We start from the raw sequence: 12481 nt of genomic DNA, 5'->3' as shown, positions 1-12481 counted from the left end.
ACATGAGTTCCTCCCTCAATGTTCCTTGGCTTGTTGCGGGTGATTTTAATGAAATACTACGTCAAGAGGATAAATGGGGTGGATGATAAATAAATTTGAGGAAGATATCTAACTTCTAGAACTACCTAAATAAATGTAATCTAATTGACCTAGAATTTAAGCGTTGTAAGTACACTTGGTCTAACCATAGAAAGGGAAAATGATCTTATTTTTGAAAGAATTGATCGTGCTTTTGCTAATAAAGAATTGATTGTTAAATACCCTAATGCCCAAGTCACTCATATCCCTAAAACTCATTCTATCATAATCCTTTGCTTATAACATTCGTTAAACCCTCCTCGAAAAATCAATAAAAACCTTTAGACTGGAAAGTTTTTGGTTAGATTCAAAAATTTAGTGGTAATGTGTTGGAGTAATAAGGATTTTATAACTGCTACAACACTTTTTGAGAAAGAAGACTCAACGTTGGAGTCAAAATACCTTTGGTAATATATTTTTGCAAAAAAGATCATTTCTGACCAGATTAGGAGGTATTCAAGATTCTCCTATCAGACTAGTTACTATCTTCAGAATCTAGAAATGACTCTCCTTAAGGATTACAACAACACACTAAAATTGGAAGAAGATTACTGGAAACTTTGTTCTCGAATAAATTCGTTAAGAGATGGGGATGCAAACACTAATTTTTATCACCTTTCTATTCTAAATAGGAGAAGAAGAAATAATATCTCTTTCTTTAAGTATGACAATGATAATTGGATTACTAATGGGAAAAAAATCGTAGAGTATACTTTCTCCTATTATAAATCGTGTTTCACCACAAAACATTCAACGACTCATTGGGGAGACATGAGACATTAAGAAAGTTATTCCCAGCTTTCATAAATTAGATCTATCTCCACTAGATAAACCCTTAAATGATTTAGAAGTAATCCAGGCCCTCTTCTCTTTTAAACCCTTTAAAGTACCAGGTCCGGATGGCCTCCACCCTAAATTTTTCCAACAACATTGGCGTAGTGTGAAAACTTCTTCCCTCCAATGTTGCCATGATATTTTCAGAATCCAAATAATACCACCTCAACTTAACCAAACATTTCTTTGTCTTATTCCTAAATTTTAGAATGTGAATCACCTTAAAAGTTTCAGACCCATAGGGTTATGCAATACCATGTATAAAGTTGTTACAAAAATTATTGCTAATAGAATCAAACTTTTTTCTAAATGAATTGATCAACCCTCATCAATCCAGTTTCCTAAAAGGCCGTCGAGCCTGCGATAGCGCAATCATAGTTCAAGAACGTATAAATCATATTAATAAAAACCAAGAGTCATAAGAGTTGTCTAATCCTGAAATTGGATTGAGAAAAGTCTTTTTATAGGCTTGAACAGTCTTTTGTTAAAAGAACCCTTCACCACTTCAAGTTTCCGCCAAAAATCTCTAAGCTCATTATGAACCACATATCCAGTAGTAACATTCTTGTCTTGGTTAATGGTAGCCGTGCCGAGTTTTTCTCTCCCTCTAGAGGCATAAGACCAAGAGATACTATGTCTCCTTATATATTTATTCTTTGTACGGAACTCCTCTCTTCGTACATTAGTTCCCAAGTCGATATCTTTCTTTGGAAACCTGTGACTCTAAGTAAAAATTGTCCCTTCTTATAGCATCCCTTCTTCGCAGATGATCTCACGCTTATCTCTCGTGCAGATGATATATCAATCCAAACCATGCACAAATGTATGGATACTTTTTTCCATCTATCAGGATAAAAATTAACCCGAAGAAATCGAAAGTCGTATTCTCAAAATATTGCAGTGATAGCACTAAACTCTTGATCGAACATTGTTTCAATATTTCTCCTTTTATGAACTTTGATAGGTACTAGGTTTCCCTATTCTAAATGATAAACCCAAGCACGTTGATTTTCATTATATATCGATAATATGAAGAAAAAGATTTTTATGTGGAAGATTAATTGTCTTACACCTGCTGGCCGTTTAATACTCGCCCATGATACTCTCAATGATATACTAGCCTATTCGATGCAATATTTTTGTCTACCAGCAAAAACCAATAACATGATAGATAAAATTCAAAGAGATTTTATATGGGGTTCCACCAGTCACAAAAGGAAAATTCACTACGTAGTTTGGAAAATTATTGTCTCTCCAAAGAACATGGTGGTCTTGGTCTCCAATCAACCCACCTTAAAAATAAAATCATGCTGATTATCCTTGCTTGGAGGCTCTTCACGAATTCCTTGAGTCTCTCGGAAAAAACCTTAAATATGAAATATTACAAGCAAACAGCTACTAAGAAATTCTTTATTTCGCAAAACATTACCATGGGAAATTTAATTTGTAATGACAATACTGCTTGGTCCCCAAATAATGGTTATTCCATTAGATTTTGGTTCCACAGATGGATCCCAAATTCTCCACCCTTAAATCAACTAGTTCAAGGTCCCTTACGAGGAAAGATGAAGTTGCTACCATTTCTTCCATTTGGGACAGCCATAACTGGAATTGGAATATAATAAACATCCATATTCCTCCAGATATTAAGGAAAAAACTAACTCTTTTACATTAAACCTTGATCCCTCAAATAGTGATAAACCTTATTGGATGGGAAACCCAAATGACCTATTCTCCACCAAATCTGTCCATCAATTATTATGCAACCTCCTACTTCTTCATTTCAGTTTAGCTGGATCTGGAACCTAAAAATTCCTAATATGATCAAATTTTTCCTTTGGCTATGTTCTCATAATAGACTTCCAACTAACTCTTTCTTTCAGCATATTAGAATTGTTCATGAGGCTACTTGCAGTGTCTATAAACAAAAGGAGGAATCTGTAACCCATATTTTCTTACATTGTTACACTGGAAAAAGTTTCTAGTTGGAACTAGGAATTTCTCAAAATCATATCACTACTCAAACACACTGGCTCCAGTTCTTCAAAGACATGAAATTACCGAATAATGTCAATATCCATAATTGGCTAGATTTTTTTCCATTCGCCCTTTGGAGTCTATGGAAAAATAGAAACCACAATACATTTAACTCTAAGAGCTCCACGTTATCATCAGCGAAAGTAATGAATAATGTGTTGGAATACCATCAACACACACAACAGAATCAAAACCTACAACGCTCTGACCTCATTAGGATATGATGGTCCCCTCCCAAAGCAAGAACTTTTAAACTTAACACTGACGACTGATTTTGAAAGAACATAACAAGGGTGGTCAGAGGTGTAATTAGGGATCAAAATGGTAAGTGGGTAATAGGTTTCTATCGAAGCAAAAATTCTCAAAGCCATACGATGGCTGAAATAGAAGCTCTTCTAGATGGATTAAAAGTAACAACAAATTGCTCCATTTGGCCCATCAAAATAGAAATGGACTCTATTGAAACAATTGAAGCATTACAAGCCTCTCAACCTATTTATTCTACTTATATTAATCTTTCCAGGTTGCTTATGAAGAGGTTGGGGAATCCACTGGTCTAGCATAACTTTCGACAAGCAAACAAGGTTGTAGAATTTTTGCCAAGACTAGGTTCCAAGCTTACACCGTCCGCCCAAACTACTATATTATTTACCCCTCTAGAACATACTATGGAGCTAGTAAAAGATGACCAGCAGGGAGTAATATTTACAAGACTAGTTTTAAGGACAATTTGTAATAAGTTAGCATGTATTTGTAATCTAGCTGTAATAGCTAACTATGAAAAATATGTGGAATCCGATAGGGTTCAAAACTATGTAGAGACCAATAGGTCTCAAAGCCTTGTAATTCCCTAGCTATAATATATATAATCTTATCATCCAAAAAAAAAAACAAATGTGGAATATGAAGAGGCAACACGTGGACGTGGAAACAAGTAGCAAAGAAAGAGCCAACTCAAAAGAGGAAATAACTGATATATCCTTTGGTTGTTTGACGAGATCACCACTTATTTAGAATGAGTAGATATTAGGTTTCCGTGCTAGCGCAGATCAAATGTATGTTAGTTTTTTTTTCTTCCAATTTATGTGACACAAATGAAATTTGAAAAAATGAACTAGATTTTTTATGTATTTTTTAAAAATATTTTAAACTATTAATTTATGTACCTTTTCTGTCATTTTCGAATAATATATGTTACTATATTTGTTTAATTTCATGAGATACAAGTGATTTTAGGAATGTAACGAAACTTCTGATATGATTCTCATATATTTTTAGTTGTCATTTTACTGTGATTCAAAGAACTTTTTAGTTCTTACGTTATTTTCAAACAATATATGCAACTTTTTTTGTTTCTATAAAAATAAGGGAATCAACCAAATTTCATTATGTTTTTAAACTATGTTCTTCTAAAAATATCTTAAACTATTACACTGTGTTTACAATCTTTTTTTTTAAATATAATTTTCAAATATGTAAAAATTAGAAATTAAAACGGATAATTAAAGTTTCAAATTATTATATTTATATATGAAAATGTTCTAATCTTTAAAATTCCACACATATGCACAAATTAATAGAAGGAAGCCTAATGATTAATTTTTTTAAAAAAAATATTTGTAAGCTCATTTTAATAATAACACATGTATACTTCATTTTTAATATATGAATCGCTCCTTTTCAATTAATATGAACTTTTTTTAATTTTATTTCAAAAAGAAAATAAATTCTGCTTTTTAATTTTTCCATATAACATATTTAAGAGTACAAAATTAAAAAATATTTCAATACACAAAATTTAATATACATATAAATTTTAATTTTAATTTTGATTGATTCGACCTAATATTGTACTTGATATATAATTATTAAGAGCTAAGCGTAATCATTATTTATTTACTTTCATATAATTAATAGATATCACAATTACTCATAAAAAATGAAACAATGACAAAAATGAGGTAATACAAATAATAATAACTAAATATGTTTCTAGAATTATTTTATCTTCTTGTTATCATTTGTGGTAGATTTTTACTTGCATTAATTACATTTTTACCTTTGGTCATCATTCACTTCATATATAGAAAATAATTCTAGAATTATTTATTTTTGATAGATTTTATTAGAACGAAATTACATTTTTATTCTTAGTTGTCTGTAATACAAATATATCATCATATTCATATTTATTCGTAAAGTTACTTTTTAACATTTTATTCTTTAATTTCAATCTATTATATATTATTAATTTTAACACATTTATTTATTTTCAAGTATATTAATTAGAGACAAAATAAAGATGAAATTAAAAGTAGGCATTTTTTATAAGTATAATGAATAGAAAAAAATATTAAGAATTAAATTAAATTAAATTAAATTAGTAGTAAAATAGAGTAATAATAAAATAGATATCACAATAACTCACAAAAGAAAAAAAAGTAAAGTAATAACAAAACAAGTTTAACGGTAATAACAATAACTTAAGATGTTTCTACAACTATTTAATTTTTTTGTTATTATTATTGATAGATTTTTGTTAGCCTGAAATTACATTTTTACCCTTTATCATTATTCACTTCATATATAGAAAGATGTTTCTAGAATTATTAATTATATTTCTTAATAGATTTTTGTTAGCGAAATTAATTTTTTGTCCTTGATCGTCCTCCCACTTTACTCTTCTTTAGAATAGAATATAGATATATACAAGTATCACGATTTTTTTTTTGTCAAGCAAAGAATAAGATCAAATATTAATAAAATTAAAAAGGGACGAAAATAGTACATATTTAATTAGAAAAAAGTCAACAAATGTCTACCCTTTTTATGAATAATTTTGGAACGCAATAATACAAAATATATTCTTATACTTCTTAAATTTCGTGTAAACTAGGTCGCATAAATTGACACGATGAAAATATATAAAATTAGTAAACCTCAATAATGCAAAGACATAAGCATCATACTGAACAGTAGCATCTCCAGTTTTGAAATCCCATGAATGAGTACTAGCTTGAACATATCCTCTAGCAAATCGGAAAAGCCCACTCCCTCCGATCACCGCCATCTCTCTCACCTTCTCGAACACCGGATTCCGACCAAGTATAGTAAAAGTACTTCCATTATATTTCCCTTCAATAAAAGCAAAATTCATAACCATCATTAATCCAACATCATTAAGTGAAGCAGCACCATAAAACCCTTGTGCCCTACCAACAATCTTGGAACTTAGTTTTGGTCCTAAGGTTAAGGCATTATCTATCATATTCATTTGTCCAAAACCTGTTGTTGTGTTTTTAGGTGGTGGAATAATCATCATTGATGTTGGTTTTGAACCACTTAAAATATCATGCCAAAAAAATCGAAAATGACTGATTTTTTCCTTTCTTAACCTTGTGGGTTTTTTGTTTATGGATTTTCCAAAAATATAATTATCTTCTTCTCCGGTGGCGCGAAAGGCCACCAGAGAAAGGAAGAGGGAAATGGTGAAGATTTGGAGTATTAGTTTGGCCATGGAATGGAAGTAAATTCTTTGAGTCAGTTGGTGAAGAATGGAATGATATGGTGTATGGATACTTGTTTTTATAAGTAAGTTAAAGGCCAAAATTTTTCATGTTTTAACAACCCACACTCGGAAAATTATAAATTTTGGACAATGGCACTTCTTTATTTTACACTATCAAAAATTGCATTATGGGACAAATTTTTGGACAGTGACACTTTATCTTTGTCGTTTAACAAATAGTATATTTACTATTTTCGTTGATAAATTAAATTGAATATTTTAAATTGAATTTTTAAATTCTAATAACAATAGGTGGCTTAAAAGTATCACCCCATCTATTTTGTTACCCATCCCAATCCGATCCAATTAAAAAAAAATTCAATTCTTTCTGTATTCATATTCGATCTCCAAACCCATTTTATCAGTCAGTATGAGAGGAATTGATTTCTTTTTTCATTTGGGTCAGGTTTGGAGGTGTAAAAGGGGTGAATTTTTTTTATAAAGTTATCTGACATTTTTCAATTTAAAATTTTAATATTATAAATTTTTTTAATTAATTAAGTATATATATATATATATATATGAACTAACTTATTAGAATAGTTTAAATTATAATTATGGATCATTATGTAATAATCCATTTACATAATGGGCAGATAGAAGCATAACAAGCAGACTCTCATTAAAAAAGAATTATCATTAGTGATATTTAATTTTTAATTGTCGCTAAATATATATTTTCAGCGGTAATTGTTACTCTTTGTATATGTTTCTAAAGTCTTTAGCGACTTTAGTTATAATGACACTTAATTAGTACCAATAAAAATTTTAGCACTCTTTATAAATGTCAATATTTAATACCGCTAAAAATTGTTTTTGTTATAGTGATTGTCAGGTGATTATTCCAAAGTCTACTTGACTTGTGAGTCTATCAACTATAAGTATTTATTTTCTTCTTTGACCATGTTGCAAGAAAATGTCTTGATTAAGAAAATATAACAAGATTATGATTTTTGATAATTTGTTCTATTACTATCAAAATTGGTGGCGCTAGAAGAAATTACCATTTTTATGATAGATTTGAGCATAATTTTAAGGAGTCGTTTGATTTGGATACTACGATAACATAAGTAAGTCGTGATATATTTTGTTGAAATTAGTTGTTATAAAATAAATTATCTTGACATTAATTTTTATGAGTGTTTGATTTGTTGTATTCAAATTCATATGTATTGCATAAATTTTTAAGAACAAATTATTTGTTTATGAATGTAAAAAGTGATAACAAAAAATATTTAAAATAATATGTTTGTCATTTACCTATTGTATCTCGAAATTACTATATTGTTCAAGTAGAGGAATAACTTATCCCAATATTATTATTAATTCCAAGTTAAGCTATCAATGACTTACCAATTTAACAATAAATTAAGTGAGAATATAATTTACTCCCAAAAATATTTGATGTTATCTTCACACTAAACAACCCCTAAGAATAGGATATACTAAACAACCCCTAAGAATAGGATATATATATATATATATATATATATATATATATATATATACCCATTCATATTTATTTGTCTAATTCGATTTGGCATATCAATTTCTTAAAACTAAAATAATAATTTTACTGCTAGAAGTCATTTAGTATAAATTCAACAGCTTGAAAAATGAATTGAAAATGATTCATATTCATACTTAATAATAAGAATAAATTAAATAAAAAAAATTAAATTAAAAAATAAAAATTTATTTTAGTTTACTAAACTAAGTAAAAGTTAATGAAAATAGACAAGGAAAATTCAACCTAAAATGAAAAGAAATAGTCAAGCGTGTCGGTCCCAACTTCAAAACTCAATTAAATGGTTGAAATTCAAAATTTTCTTATTTCTAGAATCTGTGTTTACACTTAAATGTCAACAATATCTTCCAACTTTTTGTGAACATGTTACTTTCTTCGTTTCATATATACATTAATACATTTTTTTTAAAAAAAAAATTCATTCGATCCACTATATGAAATTAGTAGACAATCTTTTACTTAGTCTCTAATTTATTCGTATCATTAGTTGTCATTTCTCTAGTGAATTTTTTAACAATATCTTCCAATTTTTTTCTGAACATGTTACTTTCTTTTGGTATATGTTATCTTTCCTAATTTACGCTTATCATTAAATATAGTTATTTCTTATTATATTTTTATGATATTATATTTATTATATTCAAAGGATTAGATAATAAATTTACTTTTTTATTTAAATTTTTTTAATAAGTGTGTAAAGTTAATAGTGAACAAATATTATTAAACAAAAGAAATATTTTTGTAATTTCACCAAAAAAATGGCATTATTTTTCACATTTTATTTTTGGGAGTTATTAATCTTGAAATATAAATTTAACCAATAGCAAAATTAAGTAACTTATTCTTATGATTTAAATTAGTAAATCAAAATAAATTAATTCATATTTATTTATTAAAAACTTGACTTTAATAGAGCACTAAAAAATAATATAATAATAAACCTACCTAATTTTTCAAGAAACATAAAACTTAAAATAACGACATAAAAATAGAAACTGTTATAAAATCAAACTCATAAGAATATAATCATAAAGAGAAGAAGACAAGAGAAGTAAAATGGAAGATAAGACTTTCTTCTTAATCAAGTGTGTTTTACAAAAGGTGAATGATATCTCTATTTATAGAGTAGAAATATCACCCAAAGGCCACCATGATAAATGCTCAATTAATAAGTACATAGTTATCTATAAATCATGTTACCTTGGAAATGTAGATACATGATAGGATAAGTTCATGAAGAAAGCAAATGGACAATCCACACAATTCAATGGATTTATAACAGAAACACATTAAATGATATTTTTTAATCCTCCGCTCAATATTTTATATTAAAAATTTGAATAAATTTGTACTTTGTGTTAAAGAAATTCACATTAAAGTCGTGAAGAGGCGTATAAAATACAAAGAAAATTAATGTATTATAACAAATTCCACCGACTCTTTAACATGCTTGATTTTTAAATCAAGGAAAGGCTAAAATGATTAGGTTAAGATGCAATAAAGAATGGAGGACTAAATATATATACCTTTTTGTACGTGGAATTGGTAAACCAACCAAACTTTCATTGACGTGGGAATGCTTTTCTTGAATTTGAATAACAAGTTTGAATCATTAATTGTGAGTATGAAGCAAGTATTGAAGTCATTGATTTCTCAAGTCTTCTTTTTCTTTTATGTTTTTTCGCTCCATATTTAAAATTTACAATAAAATTTCATTAAATATTGAATTAGTGTTGAGAAATTTTACTTTAAAAAAAATGCTTTTTTAAAAATCAACTCCATATCCAGGGAGAATCCAACCCGCAACCTCTTGTAAAAAATAAAAAAGTTAATTTTATATTCTACCACAATTTTTGTTGGTGACTTAAAAGTTTTACTTCTTCTATTTATCAAAATTATATCACAAAATTTGATTAGCATTTAACCAAAAAAAATTAGATTTATAAATATGCTCTAATATCTATATGATTATAAGACATGTATTTACATGAATATAATTTTTTAAAATAATATTTAAAAATTAAATTAAATAAATCCTCAATATGGAAAATAATGTTATTTTTTTTAATAGTAAGATTAACAATAAAATTATTATCAGATTGGGAGTCTGTGTATGTTTACTTGTCCACTATACTTTCTTCATTGATCCTATTACACCTTTTAAAGCAAATTTTAATGATAAGGGAATATTTTTAAAACCACGTGGCATTATTAGAATTTTAAAATTAGAATTAAGAGACTCAATTCAATTTGTCAACAAAAAGAGTAAATATACCATTTGTTAAGCAACTAGTGGCGGGCCAGAAATTTTACGAAGGTTGTCCAAGTGCTAAACTGAATCTGCTCTTCGTATGACTTGAAGTATTGAGATTTTATTAGTTTTATATTTTTTCACCTTGTTAATTTTATAAGATATAGTTTAATCGGATACAAAATTTATGTCATATTTTGTTCATCCTTTAGATATATATCAAGCATTCTGTTTTCCGGATATAGTTTAAATCAAAGAAATTGAATGACTTTGTAATGTTTCTAATACTATTAGTATAAAAGAATACAAACTTTTTTGATGAAATACTACAACAACTTACACTTTTAGCCACCCTAATAAAGTGTAGTGTGACCTTTGATAAAGAGCTACACTTTTAGACATTAAGCTAATAAAGTGTAGTGTGACCTTTGATAAAGAGCTACACTTTTAGACATTAAGCAATACTTTTTTGGGGTTGAACTAAAGAAGCGTAACCTATGACATTAGACCATACTTTTAAAATGTCGCCATAGTAGCAACACTTAAAAAGCATAGGCAAAAAGGTATAAAGGGTACAATTTGATCGTTATAGAAATGTTAACGGGAAAAAATCAAAACTGAAAAACTTTTTCATAGTACTAGGATCTCGACCCTATCCAGATTTGGAGGAATTTGGAGTCTGTAAGGTGTAGAAAAATCTAGTAGCAATCTGGGGAGTAAATGCAAATTTGATTACATAATTGGTTAGATAACTCGTTAAAAGATCTGTGCGACTTTACAGAATTGAATTTGGATATGTAGATCATTGGAAAATGATTTTGATGTTGACTTAAGAGTGTGTTGTTAAATGGGAGAAGTAAAATTCTCTTAATAAGATAACTGCCTCGCTTCGGGCTGTTGTAGTGACGCCGCTACAGCGGTAGGGGTGTCGCTGTAGCTGGCGAGGCGGAGATAGAATTAAATGATTTTGAGATTTTTCGAAGGAAGCTCATTGTTTGCTTTGTGCACTGCAGCGGGATTAGTGCCACTGCAGCGACGCCGCTACAGCGGGATGGGTGGCGCAGTTGCGAGATGACAGGTTTAAAATTCGTAAATAAAACTCTTAGAGGAACCTTATTTTGTATTTTTTGACTTTTTGAGTTAAGAGATGACTCCTGGGCTATTACAACTTGTTTTCCACCATTCTTTAAGTTAAAGGTAAGCCTTTCACTATCCAAACTCATTTTTTTATCTGTAGAATGTTTTAGAATGGATCAATATTGATGGGAAAGGATTTCTTGAAGAATCCTATGGTAATCGTAATTGACTAGTTGGGGTCATGGTTTTTGTACTAGGGTTCATATTTTATTAGTTTTTTAGGAATTTAGTGTTTCTCTATTGATTTTTGTTATAAATTGTCAATTGTATACTACGAACAAGCTGAATGAATCCGAAAAGGAGGATCAAATTGTCTAGAGTTTCAAGCTTGTTTCGAGGTAGGTAATTGTTGTGATTCTATGATTGTGTGATATACACTTGTTTTGTTGTAATACTTGTATATGTAAGAATGTTTCAATATTGATCATAGATGTTGAAATGGGATAATGAATATTTACTCCATGAAATCTTTACTTGAATGTATGATCTTGATGTGTGATTGGGATCGGCTGCCACATTTCGGCACTCTAATTTGGATCAGATTGCAACGTTCCGGCATGCTAATTGGGATCTATATCCACGTTCCGACGTAAAAATAGGATCAGATTGCCATGTTTCAACATGCTAAAAGTTTGAGTTTGGGTTTTGTGAGAGGACCAACTATGTGGTGAAGCATGCAAATTATGATGTTGATTGTTATGATAATATTGAATATGTTGATGTTTATGCATGTGTTATAATGTTGTAATTGTTTCTTTGTATTACACCAGTACACAGTGGTGGTATAATAATTTTGCACTTGCTCTTATTTTTGTTGAGTACAGGACATCTTCACGCAACTATTGACAAACCTCGCTTAGGAGATCGCAGATTGCTTTGTGTTTATGGATGAGCTACATTGTTCGGGCTGCCATGGTATTCACTTTAGTCTATGCCCACTACTTTCGGACATAGACCTTTCTTTCGTTAGTTGATAGCTCGTTATTAATCTCTTGTTAGATATGGATATCGTTATAGTTTTGGTACATTGACTTTCAGATTCTAGGT

General features: G+C 29.1%; 1 protein-coding gene across 1 annotated transcript; it reads right to left on the bottom strand.

Moving 5' to 3' along the window:
- Positions 1-5694: 5694 nt before the first annotated feature.
- LOC101252418 (dirigent protein 22-like) lies at positions 5695-6601 on the bottom strand. The gene has a single exon (XM_004228287.5). The coding sequence runs from the start codon at positions 6465-6467 to the stop codon at positions 5778-5780; it is 690 nt and encodes a 229-aa protein (XP_004228335.1). The 5' UTR covers positions 6468-6601; the 3' UTR covers positions 5695-5777.
- Positions 6602-12481: the final 5880 nt, after the last annotated feature.

The sequence above is a fragment of the Solanum lycopersicum genome, chromosome 1 (genome assembly GCF_036512215.1).
Source record: "Solanum lycopersicum chromosome 1, SLM_r2.1".
NCBI lineage: Eukaryota > Viridiplantae > Streptophyta > Magnoliopsida > Solanales > Solanaceae > Solanum > Solanum lycopersicum.
This window is presented reverse-complemented; position numbering and strand designations above follow the sequence as displayed.

Bases quoted from the DNA above. Each gene is read 5' to 3' on its own strand.
- LOC101252418 (XM_004228287.5), bottom strand. From the start codon at position 6,467: ATGGCCAAACTAATACTCCAAATCTTCACCATTTCCCTCTTCCTTTCT.